The 27,660-nt window shown below is 41.5% G+C and overlaps 1 protein-coding gene across 1 annotated transcript in view; it reads right to left on the bottom strand.

Moving 5' to 3' along the window:
- LOC134393285 (von Willebrand factor D and EGF domain-containing protein-like) overlaps nucleotides 1-27,660 on the bottom strand; it is a 282,594-nt gene that overhangs the window by 135,524 nt on the left and 119,410 nt on the right. Inside the window, exons 14-15 of the mRNA XM_063118315.1 lie at nucleotides 12,874-13,010; nucleotides 3,354-3,515 (exon numbers count right to left, since the gene is read on the bottom strand). Coding sequence (XP_062974385.1) covers nucleotides 3,354-3,515; nucleotides 12,874-13,010 — 299 coding nt within the window. The remainder of the gene's footprint in view (nucleotides 1-3,353; nucleotides 3,516-12,873; nucleotides 13,011-27,660) is intronic.

The following is a 27,660-nucleotide window of genomic DNA, read 5'->3' as shown; positions in this document are numbered from 1 at the left end:
ACATCATCTATTACCAAGTAGGTAGGGCTAGTGGCCAATTGTGTAAGTCCCAAACATGGAATCAGCAAGCTTCAGTGTGTGTGGTTTGCATATATATGCCAATTCTGTGGGAAAGACCTATGTGACTGACATTGTTCCAAGTAGGCATGTGCTCCACTCCAATTAGAAGCACAGAAGCAGGAGCGAATTGGCCTGCTCCGCCTTGCTCAGCGGTGGAGTAGAAACGGACCGCGGACCCCTAGAAGCAAGGCGAAGAGAAGCGTCCATTTTCGGAGCGCTCCGGTTTCCGCGGTCCGATCCGATCGCCATCTTGAAACATTTCGCCCATAGGATTGCATTGCGGAAAAGAAAGGGGGATAACTGTGTTGTTTTTGAAGCTATCTTTCTGAAAATTCTTGTGCTTGGAGAGTCATGGATGGGGGTCATTTTGAGCCTACTCTCAGCTCTCTGTGTGCTGCGGTTCGTGTGCTAGAATTTTAAAAAAAACCAGCGGGAAAATACCTTTTCCGAAGGGCTGAGGGGCAGAGTCAACTCCCGGTCATGATCACATGATCCCAAAGATGGAGGAGGGGATAGGCAAAACGGGTAACTTGGGATTCTGGGAACTTCTCTTTCTTAGTCTGAACGGACTTTTCCCAGTGTTTTTTAAAACAGTTGCCCCACCAAATGCACAAACACAACGTGAAATCATATACTAAGCCAATAATAAGAGATAGAAACACAGCACTGCTACCCACCCTAACTTTGGGGAACAACTGAATAGATGTGGTGCAAGGGGATGAGCTCCCCTAGGGCATCCCATGTGGACGTGCCCCCACTCTCTCCTGTACTTGGAGGGCAATCAGAGCCCTCCAAAGAGAGTAACCTGGTGGAGCAATGCCTATCATGAGTTGAAGTGAAAGTTCTACTCCTCAGCTCTCGTGGTGAAGCAATGGCTTTCATGAGTTGAACTGGCAGCTGCTTCCCCCTCCCCTGGGCATGTCCCCCTATTACTGGTAAAAGACAGATATAGCCTTTTTTAAAAAGTTCTTCTTGTTGTTTATTCAGCAACACTGCTGCTTTTAATTCCACCCCTCCTTTGTTTATTTATTGATTTATTCCATTTTATATGCATTACTGGCTTATCCTTGTCTCACTTCCTTATGCCCCCAGAAATGTCTGCTGCCTGCCTGCCTTCCCTCTCTCCTCCCCTGCCCACCTTGCAGGGATGTTGTGTGTGTCTGGCTTTGACTCAGGGGAGAAGTCCTTCCTGCGCTCACTTGGAGTTTTGGAAGTTCAAAATCCATTTTTCAAGTGTGGAAGAAGATTCATATAGGTTTATCTCTACTCCCCAATTCATGGCATCTTCGGATTTCCTTTGAAATGGCCCCATTGAGATGTCTGCAGGTTTAAGCCCCGCAAAAAAACAGGGGATGATGGGACTGCCTTGAGTCTGGGCATGTGTGTGTATGTATCCCTGGATAAGCTATCATGGTGGTGAGTTTGAGGTTTTTAACGTGCAAATTGACGGAGCTATCGAAAGGGGTGTGAATGGGGTGTTGGATTTTCATAAATTCCCCAAAAATCAGTGGATGATGGGACTGCCTTGAGTCTGGGCATGGGTGTGTGTCCCTGGATAAGCTATCATGGTGGTGAGTTTGAGGTTTTTAACGTGCAAATTGACGGAGCTATGGAAAGGGGTGTGAATGGGGTGCCCGATTTTCATAAATTCCCCAAAAAACAGGGGATGATGGGACTGCCTTGAGTCTGGGCGTGCATGTGTGTCCCTGGATAAGCTATCATGGTGGCAAGTTTGAGGTTTTTAACGTGCAAATTGTCGGAGCTATGGAAAGGGGTGTGAATGGGGTGTTGGATTTTCCTAAATTCCCCAAAATTCAGGGGATGATGGGACTGCCTTGAGTCTGGGCATGCATGTGTGTCCCTGGATAAGCTATCATGGTGGTGAGTTTGAGGTTTTTAACATGCAAATTGACGGAGCTATCGAAAGGGGTGTGAATGGGGTGCCCGATTTTCATAAATTCCTCAAAAAACAGGGGATGATAGGACTGCCTTGAGTCTGGGCATGCGTGTGTGTCCCTGGATAAGCTATCATGGTGGTGAGTTTGAGGTTTTTAATGTGTAAATTGACGGAGCTATGGAAAGGGGTGTGAATGGGGTGCCCGATTTTCATAAATTCCCAAAAAAACAGGGGATGATGGGACTGCCTTGAGTCTGGGCGTGCATGTGTGTCCCTAGATAAGCTATCATGGTGGTGAGTTTGAGGTTTTTAACATGCAAATTGACGGAGCTATCGAAAGGGGTGTGAATGGGGTGCCCGATTTTCATAAATTCCCCAAAAAACAGGGGGTGATGGGACTGCCTTGAGTCTGGGCATGTGTGTGTATCCCTGGATAAGCTATCATGGTGGTGCGTTTGAGGTTTTTAACATGCAAATTGACGGAGCTATCGAAAGGGGTGTGAATGGGGTGTTGGATTTTCATAAATTCCCCAAAATTCAGGGGATGATGGGATTGCCTTGAGTCTTGGCGTGCGCGTGTATACCTCCATGAGGTGTAATGGTGCCAAATGTGAGGTTTCTAACTTTCACAGAAAAAAAGTTGTATACTTTTTAAGCTTAATGCAAGCCTATGGGGGGGAAACAGAGCTCCGATCCGGATCCGGAGCTCCGCAGCGGAGCGGAGCGGGCATGGGTGGAGCGGGGGCGGAGCGGGGGCAGAGTGAAGCGGCCCGATCCGCAAATCACGGATCTGGAAGTGAAGCGGAGCGGGGCGTCCGTGCACACCCCTAGTTCCAAGTTGTTGGGCCATTTGAATGTTTTATTTTACCTCAGCCACCAAGAAGGAGCCCACAGAAAAGTGCCTTCCTCTCAGCTGCTGTAATGTTTAAAGAGCCCAAATAATGTTAATTCAGTTCAATTCTTTGTCCTCTCTTTAAGTCTATCTGTCTTGTATAACAATTTTAACATGGAAGATATGAGGCAGAGAGACTCCCAATGGGCACCAGTACGAAGCTGAAGTAATTTTGCACTTGTGACCTAATCAACAATTTCAACCAGTGCATCTAGAGATGAAATATGGATGATTAAGAATTGATTCACCCATTATATCAGCTCAGGATGATTACTAGGAACAGTGATTGTAATTTGCACCTTAAGACTGCTTATTAAAATTGTAATTTCTGCTATTCCCTTTGTTTTCTTATTTATTATTAGGCAATTCTAAAGCACTTGGTCTTCTGAGACCCTATTCACAGTGATTAGCAGGGAGCCATAATATGTAATCTCCATTTTATCATCACAATGCTTGAAAAATCTCTTTTAAAATTGTTTTGCTAGTAGCACAAGAAATTCCTACTTTCACTTGCCATCTTGCGTACGGTTCAACATCCGTCATGAAACGAATAGCTTCTGTCCTTGTATTGTTCAGAGGAGGGATCTGGCACTCTATGGCAGTCAGATTCAAAAAATTCGCTTTTGTGATTTCACGTTCTCTGGGTATCCACTCATCATTGTGATACTACAAGAAAGAGAGCAATAAGTTGTGAGTGAATTACTATAGCTCTATATGTAGTTAGATTTCAAATGATCCATGTGATATATTTTTCTTAGGGTCATTTTTGGTCAGATATCGAACTGCAAGACAAATTTGATTAGCACTATGGGCACAGTAGAACTACTAAAAGAAATAAAGGACATTTTCATGACCAAATCTGAATGAAAGAAATGCAGTATAGTACAACTTGACAGGTACTACAGTACTTCAGAGATTGTTATTTTTGGATTTTCCATTTCCCCTCAAATTCATGAGCAATGATGGATCCACTACCCGTACCACTTCCTCAGTTTCTCACAATCCCAGTGCCACAGAAGGATAGCTACTAGGGATGTGCATGGGGAAATCTGCAAGAATAAATAAATAAAAAGTATAGAAGTGCCCCCATTTGTATTTATTTTTCAGTTACTAAATATAAATTAAAATTAATGTGAAGAAAGTAATCATAGACGCAATCTCTATTTCTTTTGCGTTTCTCTTTCAGGGTTTTCCCATTTGATATATAGCTTGCAGAAAACTCTTTGCATTTAGCAGGCAGAGAAGTCTTTGATAGTTGGCATGTATGTTGCCAATTGTAAGTGGAAGCACATTAGGGAGAGGCTGTTGCTGACATATTGCTTTCCAATCATTTCAAGTGATTTGTTATTCCATGTTCTTGCCAGTACTCTTCCCCCTTCTAATTGGTGTTTTATTCCGCATTACTCTCTATCGTGCCACCTCCTTGCCCATTTGTCCCCTCCAATCACATTGCTCAAGGGAGGAGGGTGTTTTGCAAGTACTCAAAATGCCAGATCCCCCCAGATGCTGTCTCCAATTTGGGTTCTATTTTCAATAAAGCTTTAGGAAAGAGGTAATATCTATTAACCTCTGCTGCAAGAAGAATCACTTTGCTGTAGAGGAAATAGTTCAACAATTGGTCTAATATTCTGCTGCCTCTTTCAGTAGCTGCTTCGCAGATGTCAGGTGGCTTATGCAAAGTGTCCAAACATCAGTTGGGCTGTGGGGGGAAAGTGGGTGGGATCTGTATGGGGGCCAACGTTGTGCACCCTTAGTTATAAGTAGGCATTGGTGGTCAACAATTAATACAATGAAAACAATCTGTCGGGATAACCAGAATTATACAGTCTCTCAATCTGTAACCCACTTTGCCTCACTGACATCATGAATAGCGGTAACATCCAGAATTTGCCAGGTGTCAACTCTCTATTATAAGTGTCATGAAGCTGCTTTTATCAGAATAGGAGTTACTTGCCTGGCACTGAAGTAACTATTCACAATATAATCCAATTTACTAGTGATTCTTAAGGGTGCTGAGCTAAAAGGAAGGATAAAAATTCTCCAAACCTAAGCTTTTCTGTCACAATAAGGTTTTCAGGTAAAGTCAGGTTGCAAGTTCTCAAAATGCCACGTCTCCCCAGATGCAGTGAAACATGCAGGATTTCTGACGCTTTTCTACCAGTAACTTGCTGATACAAAAATTAAAATTAAAATAAGGGGGGTCCTGCACTGCCATGGAGAAGAATATACAAGGGCCATAATGTAGTGACATTGGAGTGGCTTAAGGTTAGGTCTAGGGGTTTAGGTTCTATAATCAGAATCTTCAATCCATAATGTCTAAAAAATAGAACTGTTAGGGCCTAGGATTGTTTCAGAATCATGCACCTTAGATGTGCATGCACTCTAGATGTGATATCTGCCAGTATTAGAGGCAGTAAGCCTATATTCATCAGCTGCTGGGTAACATGGGTGGTAGGGTAATGTTGCTCCCATGACCTGTTTGTGCGTTCCTGGTGGTCAATAGCTGGTTGGCCACTGTGTGAACAGAGTGCTGGACTAGATGGACCCTTGATCTGATCCAGCATGGCTCTTCTTATGTTCTTTTGTGCTTACCTCACATTCTCACACCCTTGTGGACAAGTTATCAGTGAGAAAGTTACTCTGCATTTGACTAAATTATAACATCATATGTATTAATAACAAACTATTCTTCAGGTGTCAATCTTTATGTGGTCCAAACAACACCATTTACACACAGGTGGAAGGTATCATCAGGCTTGGGGGAACTCAAAAAAGGAAAAAAGAACAAGCCATGCACAAACAACCAAAGGGGAACTTAGCATGCTCCTTGGGCGTGGAATGCTAATGGACTAACTTGGTACACATGTAACAACAACCCAGAGTATGTGTTGCATATGGTTTTTCATTGAGTGAAGGACTGGTGTTACATGTGAACCCTGTACTATGGCTTAACTATGGGTTGTTAACCATGAACAATCCAGAAGAGAACCCATGGTTGAGAACAACTCTGGGTTGTTTGTGGATAACAACCCATAGCTAAACCACAGTGCAGGGTTCACACATAACAATAACTCATGATTCAACAACAACACATGATTCAATGATAGCAAACCAGGCCACTGCTGGAGGAAAACAGGAAATTGGTTGGGATAGGCAATGGGAAATTCTGAAACAAAGCATTGCTGGCTACCTGGAATTCTGAACTTGAAAACTCCGTACTGCAAGACTGTGTTGCTGGTCCCTCAATTAGCCAAAATAATCAAATATCTGTGGTCAGATCTTCTGCATTTTTAAAAAAGGGCAAATGCAGTCGTGGTGGCCTCCAACTCAGAATGGAGCTACAGTACCAGGGGAAAACATTTAACACTTCCCCCTTGTGCCATCTTCTCAACTCATATTGCTTCCTGAATGGCAAGTTGCCTACAGGCAAAGTATCTACAAGTGTATCTACATATTTTGCAGGTTGATTCTTCCCTATGATTCCACCTGGTAAATATGGTGGTCAGGATAAAACTTTCTTCTGATGTTTCCAGAAGGACTTCCCATCCATAAATTAGAGGCCTCATTTATGGAACGTCCTGAATGATGAGTTTGGGTGTGTTTCTTTTTGGTTTATATCCCAGGCTTCTTTTTAATATTGACATCCATGTGGACATTTTATGATAGTTTGTCTCAAAAGCACCACCACAGGCAACCTCTCTTTCAAATATAGGCTATGCCACTGGGTAGCTAGAAGGAAGGAGGGAAGAAGGCTGGACTAACCCCATTCCTGCTCTATTTGCAATAGATACATAAATGCTGATCATATTAGGAGACAATCTGACTCCTAAGACTTGTTCCATATATTGTAGTCATGGGATATTTATGTTGGGTTATTGTGCCAGAACTTTTCTCCTTCTGGAACTCTGTTTGTGCTCAGAAACAAACACACATCACGCAGGTCTTACACAGCAGAGCTGGTTTATTTCCTTCAGGCTTCTGTGCAGTTCAGTTCAGATCAGCACACTGAGGCATACACAGAGAGCAGTGATCAGAGAGCAGTGATCAGTAAGCAGTGATCAGTTCCATTTTACACAAGTGAGAAACTATATACACATCTTACACAATTCTTATCTACATTACATACAGCTGTGATGAGGCTAACTTAGAATCTTGGCAAGGTTCCCAGAACAGCCTCTATCTCAAGGTAATTGCCCACAGATAGTCTTTCTCTGTTTAACCCTGAGATAGCCATACACACACAATTTTAATGACTAAGCAAGTATTTCTTTTCATATACTTAACAGTCCTCCTCTTGCGCATGTTGTTTAAATTGTGTTACAATCTGAGACCCAGCTTTAAAAGCATCTCTTTGTGTTTTACCATTGAACGTTCCACCTGTCCTTCCTCATTTTGTTTTACTTTGAATACCCATTTACTGTTAATGGCTTTACGACCTTCAGGTAAAGGTACTAGCTCCCACGTTTCATTTTTTTCCATTGCTCTGATTTCCTTTGACATTGCTTCATGCCAGCCCTGAGCTTCTGTAGGTTCCATTTCCTGAATTTCCTCAAATGAAGTAGGTTCATAGGCTATCAGTAAAGCTCTATGAGAAACCTGTTTGCTTTGGTATTCATCTGAATAACGAATTGGAGCTTTGCGTTCCCTTTCTGGTCGCTTTGGCATAGTTACAGGTACAGTTTCCTCCTCCACAGTTTCTTCCCCCTCCCTCTCTTGCTGAGATTGTTCAGGAATTTCTTCTGTTTCTACAGCTTTCTGTTCTACAGGCAAACTTACATACTGTTTTGTTTCCTGCATTTGTTCATGAAAAACTACATCTCTGCTCACAATTACACTTTTGTGATATGGAGACCACAAACGATAGCCTTTTGTTTGTGTATCATATCCCAACAGTTTACATTCCAAACCTCTTTGAGCTAGCTTTCCTGGTCTGTTTTCTTTCTGAATATGAGCAAAACATTTACTTCCAAAAACCCTTATATGTGACACTCTAGGTTTTCTTTTGTAAAACATTTCATATGGAGTTTTTTCATGTACAGAGCGGTAAAGTCTGTTTAACAAATAATTTGAGGTGGACAAAGCTTCTGCCCAGAACAGATTAGACAATCCTGACTCTTTCAATAGAGCTCTTAACATGTTCTGCAAGGTTCTGTTTTTCCTTTCTGCAACTCCATTTTGAAATGGTGAATATGGAGCAGTAAGGTCATGTTGTATACCCTCATCACTGAGGAATTTTTTAAATTGGTTGCTAAGAAATTCACCTCCCCGGTCCGTTCTTAGATTAGCTATAGGTTCTTTAAATCTATTTTTACTCCACTTAACAAACGCTTTGAACTTTCCAAAAGTTTCACTCTTCTGTTTTAACACATACACAAATCCAAATCTACTGTAATCATCAACAATAGACAAGAAAAATCTGTTTCCTCCTTGACTTGTCTCAAAAGGACCTGCAAGATCTGCATGAATTAATTCAAAAATTCTTTTTGTTGTTCTCTCACTATGTTTTGGAATGTTTGACTTATGACACTTGGTTTCACTGCATACATTACATTCTACATAGTTAGAACATGGTTTGATTTTCACCCCTTCACACAATTCTGGAATCTTAGAAATTGTTTTATAGTTGGCGTGACCAAACCTTTTATGAGCCAAATGGATGCACTCTTGGTGTGGTTTGCAATTGGCTATTGTTTTTGTTGTGACTTTGCTGGCTACAACTTCATTTTCTGTACAAGTATTAATTACATACAAAGATTCTTTCATTATTCCCTGCACACACACCTTGTTTCCCTGTTTTATAGTACAATTTTCTTCAGTAAAACAAACCTCATACCCCATTTCTGTTAACTGAAACACACTTAGAAGGTTTGTTTCTAATTCTGGTACATATAAAACACTTTGTAGTTCAACTCCCAGACAATCAAAATATACATTACCCACACCACAAATCTGGATTTTTGTTCCATTTGCAAGGGTAACACACTTTTGCTCTGAAGTAGAAGTTTCCAAGGTTACAAATGAAAGTTTGTCTTTTGCCATACTTATTGAAGCCCCAGAGTCCAAAAACCAAGGATTCATTGTCTCTTTGACTCTTGCTAGAAGACACTTTTTTGTTGATTCAGCTTCATTCATGTTGTTTTCTTCTCTCCACTTTGCTGTCGACTGCTTTTTCTTCTTGTTGTTGTTGCAATCCCGCCGTAAATGTTCTGTGGAACCACAATTAAAGCATTTCCTTGCCTTTAATGCAGCCACCACATCAGAAGTTTTATGGCTTTGTTGAAATTCAGCCACAGGATGTTTAAGGCTCTGTTGTTTTGAAGCTTGTCTTCTTTCATAGGTTTCCAGTAGTTTTCCAGCTACATACTCGAGGGTTAAATTTTTCTCCTCTTGACTTTCCATCATGGTGACAACCGCGTCGTACGATGAATCAAGACTTGACAAAATCACATAGACTTGGTGTATAGTTGTAAACTCCATCCCTCGTGCCCTGAGTTGATTGAAGATTTCTCTCATGCTTTTCAAATGGTTTGACATAGACTCCCCTAGTTTCAGCTTCATTCCATACAGTTTCCGGGTTAGAATTACTTTACTGCCCGCTGTTTCTCTTTGATATACAGCTTGTAGCGCATTCCAGCACTCTTTTGATGTATTCAAAAACTGAATGAAGGAAATTTGAGAGTCTTCCACAGCTAATGCAATAACTGCCATTGCTTTTGCATCGTCCTTAAACCATTTAGCATTCTGTGGATCTGCTCTATCTGGTGGATCCTCTGTGACTACATACCACAGTTCAGCCTGAATCAGATACATTTGCATTTTGTAAGACCATAATGCATAGTTAGAGTCATTCAGCTTTTCTAACAATTGATGCAAACCAGACATATTAGCTCCTGCCATTCCCTCTGCTTTAGGAATTGGTATCTCACCGTCCTCCTGCTCAGAGTCCTGCTCAGAGTCAGCCGACTGAGATTCTTCCTCACTTTGCAGCACTGGCTTTAGCTTGATGTCTTCCTCCATCAACAGTTTTCTGTTTTAGCAGACTCCTGGTTCTGATACTGCACCGTTCCCATCAAGTTCTGGTTCTTCTGCCTGGATTAGGCTGGCGTAGGCTGGTCTAGGCTAGACTGGCTCTAGGCTGCCTGGACTGGACTGGGCCCATAACCTTTGTTGGGTTATTGTGCCAGAACTTTTCTCCTTCTGGAACTCTGTTTGTGCTCAGAAACAAACACACATCACGCAGGTCTTACACAGCAGAGCTGGTTTATTTCCTTCAGGCTTCTGTGCAGTTCAGTTCAGATCAGCACACTGAGGCATACACAGAGAGCAGTGATCAGAGAGCAGTGATCAGTAAGCAGTGATCAGTTCCATTTTACACAAGTGAGAAACTATATACACATCTTACACAATTCTTATCTACATTACATACAGCTGTGATGAGGCTAACTTAGAATCTTGGCAAGGTTCCCAGAACAGCCTCTATCTCAAGGTAATTGCCCACAGATAGTCTTTCTCTGTTTAACCCTGAGATAGCCATACACACACAATTTTAATGACTAAGCAAGTATTTCTTTTCATATACTTAACAATTTATAGTACAGCCACACAAAGACTCCTCCATGCCTCCTCTTCCTTCCCTCATCAGCAAGGTAACCTGTATTTTTCCTTTCCATCAGTGACTGACTTCAGAATGTCATAGCAAAAAGCCTGAAAACCTAAACATGCGATGTCAAGTCTTCAGAAAAGAAGGGATTTTAGAAAAACACCACTTTAATACTTTAATCTTTTCTGGGATTATGTTTTCCAGTGGTTTTTTTTCTCTCTGACTATTTCTCTACTAGGAAGGCTAGAAAATTGTTTTTAATAAAACTGAATCAGGGCAACTGAGATGCTCATGGTCTTGGGAGCTGGATTTTAAAAGGGATGGTTTTGCTCTTCCCAGCTCAAATATTCCAGATGGTGGCAATATTTCATCACTGAAAAAGTCCTATTCTTTCCATGCCTGATTGATATGTTACATGAATGGTGTTGTTGCCACACATCCCTCTCACTTGGCCCCATTGATAACACTGGAAAGGAATTGATATTATGGGACTAACTGACCATGTCAATACTTTCTATCGGCGGCAGCAACAGCATCCACAAGTGATGATGTAACACAAGCATGGTCCTTGAACTAGCTGTCAGTCCTGCAAGAGCTGATCCCTACTTCTCTGCACTTTTCTATATGTGGTATTTATCATGCACTCATCATTTCCTATTCAGAGTTGTTTATGGGTTCTTTAGATGATGTCATGACCCACCAGTTTTGCTTCTGTGCCTAACCAGCACTTTTAGCACGTTTTTTTTTAGAGTAGAAGAAAATTGTGAAAGCAAAAGAAAGAACGTTTTCCTATTCTGCTATACCACAGTGCCACCTAGAGATAATGTAGTGGGAAAGCAGGAAAAGAAACACTCACAGTGGAGGGGAGGGGAGTCAATTCTGTGACGAAACTGAAAATAGATAATATAGCAGATTAACAGCCAATTAAGAGCCATGTGAAGAAAAGCTCTCCAGCTCATTCTACCTGGTCTGGGAGGGTGGGGCTATGACTGACTCCAGCTACACATGCTGCTGCTGCACTTGCAGAAGGGTGCCTAGAGGCCATCTAGCTAAAAGTTCTGCATGATCCCTGCTTCTTTGACTCAGAACCACCTCACCTCAGAGGCCGAGTCCCTAAGTGACAGATGGTCTCTAGCTACTAAGGTACTGCCTCGGTGGTTATTTTTGTTGTTTGGATTTGTTTATTTTTCTTTTGTTTGACTTTAATACTGTATAATTATTATTGCATTGTTTAATCCTAGCATGCATTTATTAATGTGAGATACTTTTATATGATTATTTAAACCTTGGTATGATTTGTAACTGTTATTATTTTTGATGTTGGAAACTGCTTTGAACATGGTTTTACCATAGAAAGGTGGAATACACATAAACTTATAATATTGAACTCTACATCATTCTGGCTTTCAAACACTTGGGATTCAACCATACCTGTTATGAAATGTCTGAGTCAGGGTACAGTCTATTTGTAGGTAAATCACACAAAATGTTGTACTTTTCTTTGAATTTAAATAGGATATGTCCTGCCATGGAGAAGTATACTTTACATTGGTACTTCACTGAACATTCTGTATTTTTCTTTCTTCACTGAGAAAAACATTCTGTAATGTGTACAATTTTGAAATGCTATGATTGAAAACTTCTCCCAAGTAATTCTTAACCATAGATCTCACACTATATGTGGTGTTATAAAACTATCTATTACTTGACAAGGTATAGAATAGTGATGTTAATAGACCACCATTCAACTGCACAGACTACAGCTGTGTCTCAGGCAGCTCAGATAGTTAGCTGTGACACTTAAAATTCAAATGCGCTGGGAAATACAGCCAAGCGTATAGATTCCAGATGCACAAAATTGAGGAGCAATAATACTGTGATTTCGAGCTTCGGTGAGCTAGGGTATGACTGGGATAAAAGCCCACCGAGAAATGGAAGAGACAGCATGCTTTTGATTCACTTATGAACCAATCTTATATCAATTATATAAAATGTACATGCAAGAAAGAGAACTTATCACTTCCAGTCCCAATAACAAAAGGCAATCTACACATTTCTATGGATTAGGAGCATTCCTGCCACTAGAACAATGTGGACCCATAGATAAGAAATTGGATCATCTACTTGTTACCTGACCAAGTCTGTTGTATCTGTTAAAAAGATCCATGTCAGCTTAGCCTCAGCTCAGTTTGGCCTTTGAGATCGGAAAAACACAATGGTAAGCTTCTTCCTGTCTATGTGAATTTATTTTCAAAAATATACTATGGACATGTCATCCAGTGACATGATTGTGGTAGGTAATTTTTCCAGTAAATGCTGAGAGATAAGATGGTCCAGTTCTCAATAGGTATAGACCCAGAGAATGCAAAAAGGACTCCTGATGAAGGTAAGCCTTCTGCTGTGCACTCATATTACAGTACTTACAGTCAACCTGGTGATCTCACAGTGAAGTTCAGGAAAGTCACTAAAGCTAAGTCCAAACACTTGGATTCTACTGCAGTCAGAAACTTGTACGTCACAGAAACCACCATTGAGTAGATTTGTGATCTCCACAGGGTGCTCTGAAAGGGAAACAAAAATGTGGAAATGAGACCAGGAAACTTAAGCATGCCAATAAATGTATGTGTCGTCGTCATCGTTGTCATCATCATCATCATCATCATCATCATCATCATCTCTTTTTTATGCTGAAGCTTTACTTGTGGGTGCATGCAACTCTGTGCTTTCATATTTTCACAAAGCCGAGCATCAATCTAGGAACTTCTGAGTAAAATAATGGGAAAGACAAGTGCTGAAAGGATGGGTTAGTTTGGGTCCTGGTTTTCAGATAGTAACTGCAGGCACCTCTCTGCCATCCTGTCAAAAAAAAAAAAATGCTTCACACCATCATAACATCATCCCAAGTAGCTGCCATATATGGCTGATTTGGGATTTACGAAAGTACCATTAACATTTGGTACTCTCAAGTATCTGGCACTTGAAGTGATCTGGATCTCTCTCTCTCTCTCTCTCTCTCTCTCTCTCTCTCTGTGTGTGTGTGTGTGAGAGAGAGAGAGAGAGAGAGAGAGAGAGAGAGAGAGAGAGAGAGAGAGAGAGAGAGAGAGAGAGAGAGAGAGAGAGAAAGTGTGTCCTCTGGGAGCCATACTATGAGCAGGATAATGTGCCTTGAAAATTATTTCATAAGCTATCCATTGTAACTTCATGGGTTCAAATCAAAAAGTAACACAAGTTCTTGTTAATAACAGCTATATGATAATTTGCCCAAGCGATATGATTCCACTCAGTCTGCAAACTGTTCCAGCCATGTTGGTTCTCCTGTCTCATCAGTCAGCAGTAGACGAGACTGACATGAGATGAGCAGTAACTAGTAAAGCATGAACTGTGATACCTCAATGGTGTATCAGATACATTCCCTAGATTTTAGAATTCTGTAGCAGTTTGAAAACTGCATACTTCTAGGGCCGAGAACAGTGCTGGGCACAGTTCAAATGGATGACAAATAAACATGCATAAGGTAGAAGTGCCAAGGCATATAAGAAATCAGAAGTCCTATGAAGTCCAATGGGACTTACTCCCAAGTAACTGTGTATACAATTGCAGCTTTAATTTTTATAAAGTACTTAGTTTCAAGTGGTGATTGGTTTCTAGTGGCCCCCTAGTTTCCCACTAAGCTTTGAGTATAACTTGCTACTAATCTTTAAAGAATAAGAATTCCTCACACGGGACAGATAAATCCAGGGAAACAAAATGAATGTGCTCTGTCATTGCAAAACATTTATTTTGTTTCCTTATTTGCTATTATTGTTTCTAAAAGCTATCAGAGGTATTAACAGCATCATTAAACCCCAATATTGTATTTACAAAGACCCAGTTTCCTACTGATCAGCATTCATCAGCTAGTTCAGTAGTCGTGTAATACACAACACTATTAAGAAGGCAGGATGAGCAGTTTTGATAAATGATAGGTAGTGCATAAAAATAAAAGCGTCATTACGTTTTTCATGAGATTTTAATAGCACTACCCACTGTTCCCTACAGATTTTTCAAGTCTTTTAGAAGTTTAAAAATCACAGCCAGCAATAACCTGTAAATCCCACTGAATTGTTTCTGTTCATAATTAGGATTACTGGCCCCATTACCACCAAATGCCAGTTTCTATTCCATAGTGCAGCCTTCCTCAACTCAGTGACCTCTAGCTGTTTTGCACTACAAGTTCCATCAGTCACACCCAGCATGGCCAATGGTTGGGGATGGCAGGAGTTGTAGTCTAAAACCACTAGAGGACAGTAGGTTGGGGAAGGCTGATCTCTCAGAAATGGCAAAACACAATATTCCACTTCCTCACAGTGTAGTTCTCAAAGCAAGTTCGATCCAAAACTCTTTTGAGTGGAGTTCCATCGCTAGAAGAAAATACTATCAGCACCCATTAAAGAAAGGAAGGAGTGATTTTTATCAATTTCCTTTTCCCTTTATGCTTATCTGCATGCACACGCACACAATATGGATCTATCCCTACTCAGCAGTTAAGTTACATTTCTTTCAGCTTACATGAAATCAATATAATGACATATGAATGAACAAGAGTCTATCATGTTGCCCATGGCATATCTTATATAAGATATATCACTCAAGATTTCAAATGTCAGTATGTCAGTACCAGAGAAACAAATCTATTCTGCCAGTACTGTGGTGCATATGGGAGATCTGCCACAATGATGGGTACAAATTCAGCAGCATGCAACAACAAGTGATTGTATCTTAAATTGGAACCTGGTGAATTTTTGCACTCTCTGGTCAAAACTGACCAATGTGGTCAGTGCTGTATCTGCTGAATGCTAAAATGCAGCCTTGACACCATTTGTTCTGGTGGTTTCTTCTGAACGCAGGGAAGCACATTCCAGTGGGAAGCGACCTTGCTATGTTTAGGAATCTATAAATGTCTTCCTAACAAATTAGCGGAGCATCTTCAGCCTGTGTACACATTGCAGAATGGAGTTTCAATAAAGCCCTTCCACAGACTGTGACAGTGGACACTTTTTAAGAGGACTAGGAATTGCTCCAGCGGCCTGTTGAGACTGGCTGAGGTCAAGAAGGTGGGAGTGATGCCTGTTTGTATAATGAAGCCTCATGCTAGTTGGCTCCTTCTGAAACTAATGCTTTTCAGCTTCAGCAGCCTCAGGGATGTTACCCTTAGTAATGGCCTTTGCTTAGTCTTCCATGGAATATCACAATTTCTCAAGTAAAGATACTGCTGTATGTGAGGTGCCTCTTGAATACATCAGACTCCTACTTTTCATGCTCAGGCCCATTTGACATGTATTGAAATGTTATTGAAACACCGGTTTGTTGAGAAGTACAATTATCAGTATACCAGAAGGGAGAAACAGGCCAAACACTCTACCATAGCTCAATTTGGAATGGGATTAGCCAATAAGAATAATTCTTTTAGGGCTGTGCATGGCCCCCCAAACTGCTTTGTGGCCCGATTCACAACTTTCGGATCGGGCTGATCCGCTTCAGGTCAATCCGACCCTCCCCCGCTCCACGGAGCGAGATCTGGAGGCACTGATCGAGAGTTTGCTCCCCCTTCCCTACTTACTAGCCTCTTCAGTGGGCGGTGGAGGCAGGTAAGTGGGGAAGGGGGAGCAAAATGGGGACTGAATAAGCCCCCCGCCCCTGCCCCTTTACCTGGCTCCGCTGCCGCCGCACAAACTGTGGCAGCAGAATCAGGTAAGCCCCCCTCCCCCAAATACTTACCTGCCTCCGTCGCAGTCTGGCGTAGGCTTCAATTGAGAGCCAGGCCTCAGTTGAAGCCTGTGCCTGACCGCAACAGAGGCAGATAAGCCCCCTCCCCCCTGTCCCCTTACCTGGCTCCACCGCCGTTGCTGCAAAGACTGCGGCGGCAGTGGCAGAGCCAGGTAAACTCCCTGCCCACCACTTACCTGCCTCTGTCATGGTCTGGCACAGGCTTCAACTGAGGCCCAGGCCTCAAAGTGGAAGCAGACCACAGCCTGCTTCCACTTTGAAGCCTGGGCTTCAGTTGAAGCCTGCGACGGACTGCAACGGACACAGGTAAGCCCCCCCTCCCCCTGCCCCCTTACCTTCCATCGCCTCACGGACTGCAGCACCGGTGCCATGTGAGTCTCCCCCTTACCTGCATTTGGAGCTCCAGATGGAGGCGAACCTCTTCGCCTCAATCCACAGCTCCCCTGACCCGATTCGGATCTGCCTTTGGCGGAGGTGGATCGGGTCGCTCTGCTCCAGATTCGCGATCCAAATCAGAGCGGAGCACAGCCCTAAATTCTATCCCTTACCAAACCCAATTGTTTCCAAAACCATTCTGAAATGCCATGGGATATATGGAAATGTTCCTTCTCTTTGCAAATCATGAAAACATGTCCCGTTGACAATCCTGAATGTGTATGGGGGCCACTTCTCCCCCCCTCCAAGAAATGTTTGCAAATTCCCAAATTTGCAATCGCATGCAAAAAGAAAAAAAAACTTTTTTAAAAATGTGCTCTTTGAAATATGCACTGTTCCCATTTGAAATGCGGATATACCAAAAGACAAAAAACAAAAAACAAAACAGGTCTCAAACTAAAATGGCCAAAACGAGCTTTGTAGTGATTTTCAGAGAATTTAGGGAAGTTCAAAAATCACTGGTTCTCTCATGCCTATCATATTTCCAAGTATGGTGCGTGCAGGGACACATGAGCCCATAATCCTCCTCTCATGAACCTGTGAGCCCTGCCATGCTCTGCTGACCTTTCCTCCCTCCCTCTCTCCCAATCTACCTGCTTGTGGCAACAATGATTTGTAATGGGTTGGTTGTTTCCATGGCCTTCCCCCCCCCTTTGTTTATAGAAAGCTCACAGAAAAAGCTCAGGCTTTCCACAAAAGAACTCAGAAAGCTGTTGGAGTGTCAATAGGATTAATCTCAAGTGAATACTCTGCAACCCAAATGGAAGCATGGTTTTCTTCATATCCTAAGCCCAATTCAGAAGTTCATCACCATCACTGTGTGATGAGAATTGTGTGATGGGGAGAGCAGGGAAGAGCCCATTGGCCTCTTCCACCTTGCAGCCATTCCCCATTTCTGTAGCATGTTGTATGTTTGAGGGTTAACTTATGAAGCAGGGAGCCTTCCCTGCTCATGTAGGCTGATTTTTTAGGGTTCTAAATTCTGCAGAGAACTGATGCACGATGCCCATGGCAGGCGCTAAGTCCCAACAGCCAGATGGCTGTGGAGATTGGTGATGGCAATGTGTTAGGGGTGAAAGGATAGAGACCTTGTGAAGTGCACTTCTGGATTGGGATTTAGATGCATAGTCTTCTGAATATGTTAGTCTGTTCTGCTAAAGCAAGAACAATAAAGTCCATTCCTAGGTGGTGGTGGTTTTAAATATTCTCTTTTTGGTAATTGGGTTGGGATAGCTAGGTCAGAAAAGGGGCTTATACTCCTTGATGCTAAGACATGGGACAGATGCTGTTTTTGCAAGACCAAGATCTGTTGCTGCTGAGGTGAGTGTTTATGAATGTGCATGACTGGCATGTGCATGTGAGCATGCACATATGTGCATCTCCCACCACCCCAGAAGAAACCCAATGCAGCCCTCAGGGCCAAAATGTTTGTGGCCTGTCCGTTCCATCTCGGTCCACAGCACTAAAAGATGTTGAAACCAGCAGGACAGGAGGGTCAACACAAGCCCCCTTTGGGGCAAGTGGGTCAAATCCAATCAAGTCAGGTAAACTGGGGTCAAGTACCATTGTATCACGTGGGATCAAGGCCCATGGCATCAAGTCAGATTTGATGTGCTGAATAGTAAGGCAAGGTTATAGCAGACAGGGTCTTTCAGCACCTTGGCCAGCTCCAAGTTAGCAGCAACTCAGTCAAAATAAGCTATTAACTTATCAACAGTCAAAGGGTTTCTGAAGCTTTGCAAGGGCCAGCAACTCAAGACCTGCAGTAAGCTCCACCCCCTCAGAGAACCAGTTGGTTTCTTAAAGGGCTACAGGGTGGGGAAAAGGCTGTAACAGGGAAGTGTTCTCTGCATCTGAGGAGTTATGTAGAGGTATGGAGAGTTGGGCTCATGGAGGAGGCTTCCTCTGCTTCTGTTTCCTTTTCAGAGCCAGAAAATGGGTCAAGCATGGGGAACATAACAAGGATCAGAGATATCTGCAGAAATATGGCCTACCTTAAAATAACAACGACAACAACAACGCTTAGGGTGACAGTGCCAAGAGAGGAGAGGACTCCTGTATCTTTTAATAATGTTGTAGAAGAAGGGATTTCACTGTTGTAGCTTCTCTCCTTAATCATGACAAGTTGCACTTACCAAAATTCCTTCTTCTACACAATTATTAAGGGAATAGGAGTCCTGTATTCCACGGTCTCTAGTCTTCCCTGTAGGTGCCATTTGAACTCCAGTGAGCTGTAACATGGGGAGCAGGAGAGGAAAATAAACTATTACTAGATTTAGTGTAGTATATTGTCACAATTTATGAAGTAGTATTTAAGTATAAATATATAAATCCTTTGTTTCACCTCATACCATCCCGTTGACCTGGGAAGAGTGCTTCATCTTAGTGAGCTGATGGCATTATGAACTCCAGAGATATACATTTGATGCACCTCAACTTTCATGTCGTCTTTAATGACATGGTGCAGGATTTAGTTAGCACATTAATGTATATAATCACATTAAGAAGACAAAGAATAATTAAAGTGTAGAAAAAAGTGTACAAGGAGAAATGTTGCCTTCATTATGCACACTGCCACTGGCAACAGAGATAGCAGAATAGCAGTTCAGAAATGCTATTAGAAGTGTTCAAATAATAGTATGATTGAAGGAGGAGGAGGAGGAAGGAAGGAAGGAAGGAGAAGTTGTCATCCACAGAAGTTGTTGTGGCTGTGAATGGAGTGATATATCAGGTATAGGCAAATTTGTGCCATATAGATGTTCTAAGGCTACAATTTTCACAATCCCTGGCCATTGGACATGCTTCCTGGGGCTAATGGGATTTGAGGTCTGAAACATCTGGATAGCAACAGGTTTCTACTCCTCCTATATGGCATAGCAGAGCCCTGTTTCCTGCCCTATCCTTTCCCATGGCACACACACTGACGCTGCGCCATGTCAATTACATGAAAAGGCAGGCCTGTGTGTGGTCCTCATATCTCTCTGCTCAGTCAACTAACTCCTAATAAAGGAATATGCACAGCATGGTGAGAGGAAATAACAAGAAGAACTCTATGATGCCCTGTGGCATTCTGTGCCTGCTGTGGACTTGATCCAGCCTTTCAGAGGCACATTGTGCTTTTCCTCCTAAGAGCTCAAAGCCATTCATACCACAGCGATCTTGACTGTAACCCTGGATGGTATGCCAACCTTGTCACAACATATTCCAGATGAGGTTGGGGGGTCTCAATTCAGCAGATACCACTCCTGACAAATATCTGCAAAGGGCAGGAAGGGCAGAAGAGACTGGCTGGCCAAGGCAGCTGGTGTTTCAGGAATAGACCAGTGGCATCAATATGGTTATCCTCTAAGTGGCCACACTTCCACCTGCTGTCACAGGCTTGTTTCCTTTCCTTTCTTAGCAGCCTTTTGTTTTGAAGTCCTGGACTGTACATTCTAATCCCACAACCGCTGACAGGGACAGAGACAGATCATTATCAGTCTTGCTGAACTTTTGCATAGTTTCAACTCTGTGCCATCAAAATCCAGGGATTCTTTTCAGCTGTATGAGGTCTGGCTTTGATCAGGTCTGAGCTTCTCTCTCCCTCACTTAGATCCAGAAAGGGGAGATGAGTATCTTGGAGGCTGAAATCTGCCCTTTACAAACAAACATGGTGTGCATTTATTATTATCATCATCATCATCATCAGCAGCAGCAGCAGCAGCAGCAGCGTCATCTCCCTTTCTACCCCATGGTGGGTTTTCTAGATGGACGTGATGAGTGCTTTCTGGATGTTGGTATGGATGTATTATGGTAGGCCCAGTTTCTGAAGGTTTTCTGTATAGTTTTCTGTATAGTTCTGTATTGTTGCTGCTACTGTTGTGTCATTGTTGTTGTTGTTGTTTCCAGGTTGTGTACTTGACTCCCTTCTTTTTATTTTTGCAGCTGATGACAGAGAATTTCTCCTCTGTCTCTTGGTTCATGTGCATGTATTCTTACCTGGCTCTTTCCAAGTTTGCTCCCTGCTACTACTGGTTCAGCTCATTCACTGTGTTCTTCTGCCTTTAATGCCACGGTGGAAGCCAAGTTGGTATCATGCCGTTCATTATCTCTAAATGCCAAAGAATTTTTCCGTGGTGCACAAATCAGAGGTTACACCTGCAAATTCATCATGATAATATGCTGTCTTGGCAAGCCATTTAAGCCTTGAAAAACAACTTTCTATTTGGTAAATTGATTCCATTTAGTGTTGCTAACTGGCAGTTTGCACTCTTTTTATGTTACTTGTTGCCCATAATAAATCCACCCTGCTACACGTAGTACTGTATATCAAAATCCTTAAACTAAAATCCCAGATGGACTGCCTTATTTTTATCTTTGCAGGTCAGAGTACATTTGCCACATCTGTATCATACAATGCACTATTAAACAAATTAACTGCTGGAGTCTTAGATTCAGAACTTAGATGCTGTTCTAGGGATCTTCTTCTTCCTTGTCAACTTAAATGGCTTTGCTATATGAAACATCACTTACTTACTTCTCCTGCTTTACCACTTTTACAGCAGTTGTTTTCAGGGAAAGAGAGAAGATCTCATTGAGGAACTCCTGAGAATGGATTCCATGCAGACCATCTGTGAACTACTGCTCTATAGAGTTCTGGTGTGTTTAATCTTGAATATCCTATTGTAAATGAATGATAAATACATGGGAGTACAGCCAAACTACCATCCCCAACAAACTTACGTACATACATTTGATGGGTATGTGCTACCTCTAGTAGCAGAGGCAGTATGCTGGAGAACATGGGCAGGAAGGTGCTGTTGCACTCATGTCTTGCTTGTGGTTTCCTGGATGACAGTTGGTTGGTCACTCTGTGAACCAAATGCTGGACTAGATAGACTCTTGGTCTGATCCAGCATGGCTCTTCTTGCTTTCTTATTGAAAGGGTGGACCATTCCCACCTGAGCTATTCCATTTCCACATTTTTAGATGTCATGTGAAAGGATTCTATGCACATACCAATGTACACGTTAGAGCTTCTCCCAATCAGGGTCCCCCCTCACATGGAAAAGCTCCACAGATGTATATTGATACATCCATAATGCCTCTTCACACCCTGCCAACCACACAGATGGTGGACTATGGTTTGCCAGACTAACCTATGCAGTCCAACAAATCCCACACACATACAATGTATGAGGGTGGGCCAGTGTGCTGTAGTGGCTAAAGTGTTGGACTGGGAGTAAGGAGATCCAGATTCTAGTCCCCACTCAGCCATGGAAACCCACTGGGTGACTTTGGGCCAGTCACAGACTCTCAGCTCAACCTACCTCAAACAATGAAAGAAGTTCATTGCTCGAAAGCAGCCATGCTTAGTTCCTATCTCTTCAAGCTACTTAAGCACAAGTTTGTTTACATACAGGGATTGTATGTTCATGCTGATACGGGACAAATGGCTTGCTGTGAATAATTTAAAACACAAATGTCCTCATTATTTATAAATCAATATTTATCATTAATGTGTTTTTTTTAAAAATTGTTTGATCAAGCAGTGTATTGTGCTTTAAGAGGATAATTTTGAATGACAGCAGTGCGGGGGGGGGGAGTTTTCCATTTACAAAGATTTAAATCCATTAGGTCTGAAACTCTTTTTCATGGCTGCATATAGCATTTTAATAAAATGGCTTTGCCCTTAAAACCAGAGCATGCTCTTCTATGAAACCACGTGTTAGTTAATCCTAGATACTTAAAAAAAATCCAACTGCTTGTTTCACAGAATTGTTTTCCCTGCTTTGAATTAAAGTAAATAAACTAATCATCAAAATGACTAATCTCCCTTATTTGATTTTCGGAGGTACAATATAGATCACCAGTCATGCAAACTCTGAGGTCCCTCATGATAAAGATTTGATATCATTTCTAAATTTAGTTTCTATTGACTTTTGTATCTATCAAGCTAATAGACCTGCTGCAATCCAGCCATGTTTGTGCTTCGGATGAAAAGTAATAGAAACTAAAACAATAGAACTAGGGCACTATCAATGTTTTCTTTTGTTTCTCAATACATTCATGTTTATTTCATCTGCACAGCACCATGTACACTGAAGGTGCTATATAAATAAATAAATAATAATAATAATCTGCACTCAAAAAATGTAAGCTAAAATTCTGATGAGTGGGTCTCCCCCACATCTTCTTAACTCTTCTGATTCTGTTACATAAAATCTGCATTTTAAACCTGGAAGTATTGGTAGATCTGTTATTCATCACAGGATCACAAATCATTTGAGACAGGAGACTTACCTCTGCTTTTCTGTGCATTTTAAATACATTTGCAACAATACACTGGCCACTATTGACACATGATCTCCATGTACAGTGATTGAAATTAAATGTACTTCAATAAAGCTACTAGGATACAATCTGAGGGGAGGGGGTTGTCCCCCATTTTAACCAATTATTTTTGTAGCAACATTGGGATCCTACAAGATAATTATGAAGAAACGCCTCCCTCAAAAGGGAGGGATAACATTTACTTGACACCATTTTACAAGGACAGTCACATTTCGGATGCAAGAAGTGGCAACTGCTGACGCAGTTCATTAGATGGAACCGCTGGCCACCATGGCATAGTCATAGAGGCAGGGTCAGCCATACCATTGAGCAAAGTGAAGCAGTTGCCTCAGGCAGCAGCAAGTTGTTGAAGGAAAGACCTGTGCGGCATGTGACATGCTGTGTGCATCCAAAGTTTGTTAGGGCCTTCAGGTGGAGTGGAGGGATGTTGTCCCATCACCAACGTTGAAGGAAGATTTAACTGCCAGTCCACTTGGCTTTTGTACATGGAATAGGAGGGGGCACCATCTTGTCCTCCACCTAAGGCAGCAACATGTCTTGAGCCACCCCTGTACAGAGGGGAGAAGGGCTTCCCTTCCCTTTCCATGCTGGGAACAGGCATCAAAAGTATGTGATGTCAAGTCAGCATCATGAAATTACATGGTTGCTGACTGGATGGTCATCCTGGTGTGGATGCAGGTTGCATCTGTCCGTAGGGGTGGCCATCCAGTCAGCTACTATGTATCTCCATGCTATTGGCTTTGGCACCCCAATTCCTGGTTCCCAATGTGTGAAGGTCGGAGCAGAAAAGTCCCTTCCAATCATCATGCCCACACTACAGCTACTGGCAGTTTTGCTTAATGGTCTGTGTCACAAGCTGTCACTTCTTTTAGAAATATAGAAAAGAAAATAATGTTATAGAAAGATTAGGGCCCATAAACAACGGTCCCTTTCATTTATTAATGGGGCCTGTGTAGTAAACACACCTGTGCTTGTTGTGAAACCACCAAGATGTTTAGTGCTTTCAGGGTAAAATGCAGCTGAGGTCTGAGGCCATAAATTCATCATTTATTAATTTATTTGATTTTTACCCAGTCTTTCCACAAAGAAAATGGCACTCTAGGCAGCGTACATAAAGGTACCATGTAAATAATCTATATGTGAGAACTTCAGGTTTTTAAAAATTGAGATAGTACACATAGCTGCTACAATCCAAGAAAGAGCTAAATGTCTATAAGCCCATTGATTGAAGCAAACCTCTAAATCATTTGTCTCTTTCAGGATTCTGCCTTGTAATGACTACTTTTCTAGATCCACCTTTCTGTTTACAAAATAAAGTATTTATGGTACATTCTAACTGCTCTGAACCATTAGCCACAATAGGCCGGGGATGGGGGGAGGATTTCAATGAACATGAGTCATTCCCTGATTCAAGTGCCAATAGGCATGGAGCCAATGCAGGACAACTGAGAAACAAGGCTATATCAACATGCTCAGGTGAACCCCAAAATATCAATAAGTACAAAAAAAAAATTCAAAACCAAAAGGGAGCAAAATACCCAAATGAAGTGACCTCCAGAATGAGTGTCAGTTGGAAAAGAAAAATAGGGAAATGGGTGGGGCATGGACTTGCATGAGCCCCTTTTAGATTATATTATTGAAGAGGAGGTCATAGGACAAGGATACATTGCTATCTTACAGGTCCTTCTTATTTTCTCTGTTAATGTCTGATCAACATTTTGTATACAATCCAGCACAGAGTTTAATAAAGTGGTTTTCAGTCATGTCTGCCTTCTGTATATAACCAGTGAGGTATATGTTCTTAAAAGCAGTAGTAGACACATAATTACCATTGTGAGGTGCTTGATTTTAAGAATCTATCTTGTTTGTGATTGATTTCTTCAATTACAGGGTGGTATTATAACTCTACCATTTTATGAAAAGACCCAACTTGGGCTAGATCTACACTAATGTTTTTTATTGGTATTGAAATGCACTGATAACTGTTGGGACACATTAGGCATTTCGTATACCTCTTTTCTAGCATGATTGCCAGCTTTTTATTCCATATTATCCAAAATACTGCAACAGATGTCATGGTGTGTGCTACGAGGTATAAATGCACAAGGGGGGTATAGCGTCACCATGATGGGATCGCATTGACACAAGGTATAGATCTGGCCTTGGATTTCTTCTCTAGATATCAACAACCAGGCATCTGTCTTTAGTCATTGGAGAGAGAGAGATCTGCATTTGGCCCTTTCACCAAAGCAAATTGCATCCTAATTTTTGCTTTTAAAATTCCTTCTCAAGAGGAGAGAAAGCAATCATTTTCAGATTCCCACTACAATCTGTTACATGCAACGCCTTCCATCCAAAGTTTTTCCACTTCTGCAGTGCTGGCATAACCCTATGGAATTATTTAATGCAGTCATTATTTTAAATTAGTGTCCTCTAATTGCAGCTGCAATTTAAGAGTAGAATGCAGTCCAAGATTGGAAGAATAAAATGCAAAGGGTTGACAATCATTTTTTTTAAAGCTTAGTGTAAGTCATATAACCACCGTCATAAACGGCTACAGGGGACCCAGTTTGGCTCCAGTTCAAAGATATGAACATTCAGTTCAGCTGCTGGATAGAAAAAGCTTAATGTAGAAATAGTAAATGGATGGCCACCTTTGCATACTTTGCTGGGGAGGTATCTCTACACGAATATAGATATGAAAACTAAACAATGCGAGATAAAATAGTTTTGTATTTGCATCTTTTCCTTAAAGTGTTAGTTTAATAACTGATTTCTTTTGCCTATGCCTCCTTTTCCTGGACATTCTGCTCCGTAACAGAAATTAACACCCAGAAAGCTCTTAAACTGTCATTACCATAGTGAAACTAATTTGTCCTTATTACTCCTCATTACCTTTTATTTTGTAGTTGCTCCCTAGAGTATTGCACAAGCTGTGTATAACATGTCTCTACCTGTGTGCTTGTTGTTACGATTCTTTTTTTAAAAAAAAACACCACCATGGTCAGCGTACACAAATTGCAAGCCAGCCTGATTTGTTAGTCATGATAATTGAATTCTCCTTTTAATTACAGGAGGTAATGACATTTTAAGTACCTTATACAGGTGTTAGGAGGTGTGTGTTTTTATTTAATGACACTAGAAAGCAGCATTAAGAAAGTGCTGTTTTTCTGGAATATTGCCAAGCTTCAGAGGTGCCTTTCAGCTGTAAATGCCCCACCTCATTAGGATAATTGTAAATATGGCCACTTGGACACTTTTGCACTGAAATAAAACAGAGTATGAGGAGCTAAGAGATGGTATAAACTGCACTCTAGTTCTAGGGTGTTTTCAGCCACTTTTAGATCTGTGTTGTATCATCTGTTGTGTAATTTCTTAAAATTGCAATACTATACATTAAATTAAGTGGGATTAAGTGCCATTGAATTGTGGGATATATGGTATAGTAGACATGCATAGGATCACGCTGTAAAACTGTAGATGGCTACCTCACAGTAGGATTTTTCTAGCAATAAAGCAAAGCTCAGATGCTTCAAAAGGCAATACAGGTCCAGGACAACATGGAGCAACTTTGTTGGTCCCATGTACTCCAACTCTTGCAGAGTGAGTCAAGTTTTATTTGAAGGTCTAGTACCAAGAGACCTAGGAATGTGGTCCTCTTTGAATGGTAATCAAATGTAGGCATTATATTTATTCTAGTGTGGTATGTTGGCTGTTCATATTTATTATTTGGAGCCTGTCCTGTAGCAAGTTTTAATTAACACATTTTCCCTCCTCCATATCTTTGAAGTACTACAAATGCTGCAAAGCATGTGGCTTAATACTATCTCTGTACATATTGGGTTGGAGCCAGATTTAGACATGTGCAACTGGGATGGGAAAAGTGGAATTACATGCCCCTTCCTCCCCATGGCAGCCCCTCCAGCCCTCTGAAAACACTGCACAGAGAGTCAGAACATTCTGCTGTATAGAATAGATTATGGCCTGGAGTGGGAAGGAGGGATCCAACTTGGGTGAAGAACCTTCTGTGAGTAAATCTCTGCTCATGAAAGATGCCTCTTGCTGTTTTTCAGGGATCCTGTCTTCCTACATATTACATCCTATTCCATTTAGCAGTATTCCTCCAACCCTCTGTGTAGTATTTCTGGGAGTGCACCGTGGCTGTTGCAGGGAGAAATGCAGTGAAGTTTGCTTCCATCAGTCCAGTTGGACATGCCTAAATTTGGATCCAAGCCAATGTTTTCAAATAATTTTGTTGAAGCTTTGTATAAGCATGGATAGACATTCTAGTCACTTAGGCAGACCCTTAACAGTGGAAAGGATTCAGTGTTTAGATATTCTTTATATGTGTGTTTATTATATTGGTATATTATTAGGTTCATTACTGCTATAATACTGCCTAAGTGTCTAGAATGTGCCCAGACAACTTATTTCAATATGCACATTTTCCCATTTATATTCAATGTTATTTTGTGAATTGTTTTCTTAACCTCAACTTTTGTTGTGTTTAGGGTTTTGTTTTGTTTTTATTAAGGCTAATTCCTTTTGCCCTCCCTTTTTAAATTCTCAAAGGGAAAAGCCTGAGCTAGATAAACCATCAATCTGATCTAGCAACACAACTATTGTGTCCTTCTTTTACTTTAAGGTAAGAGAAATGGTAGATAATCCCCTATTTCT

This window comes from Elgaria multicarinata, chromosome 2, assembly GCF_023053635.1.
Source record: "Elgaria multicarinata webbii isolate HBS135686 ecotype San Diego chromosome 2, rElgMul1.1.pri, whole genome shotgun sequence".
Classification (NCBI taxonomy): Eukaryota; Metazoa; Chordata; class Lepidosauria; order Squamata; family Anguidae; genus Elgaria; species Elgaria multicarinata.
Note: the sequence above shows the minus strand (reverse complement) of the source record. Positions and strands in the feature narration are given on the sequence as shown.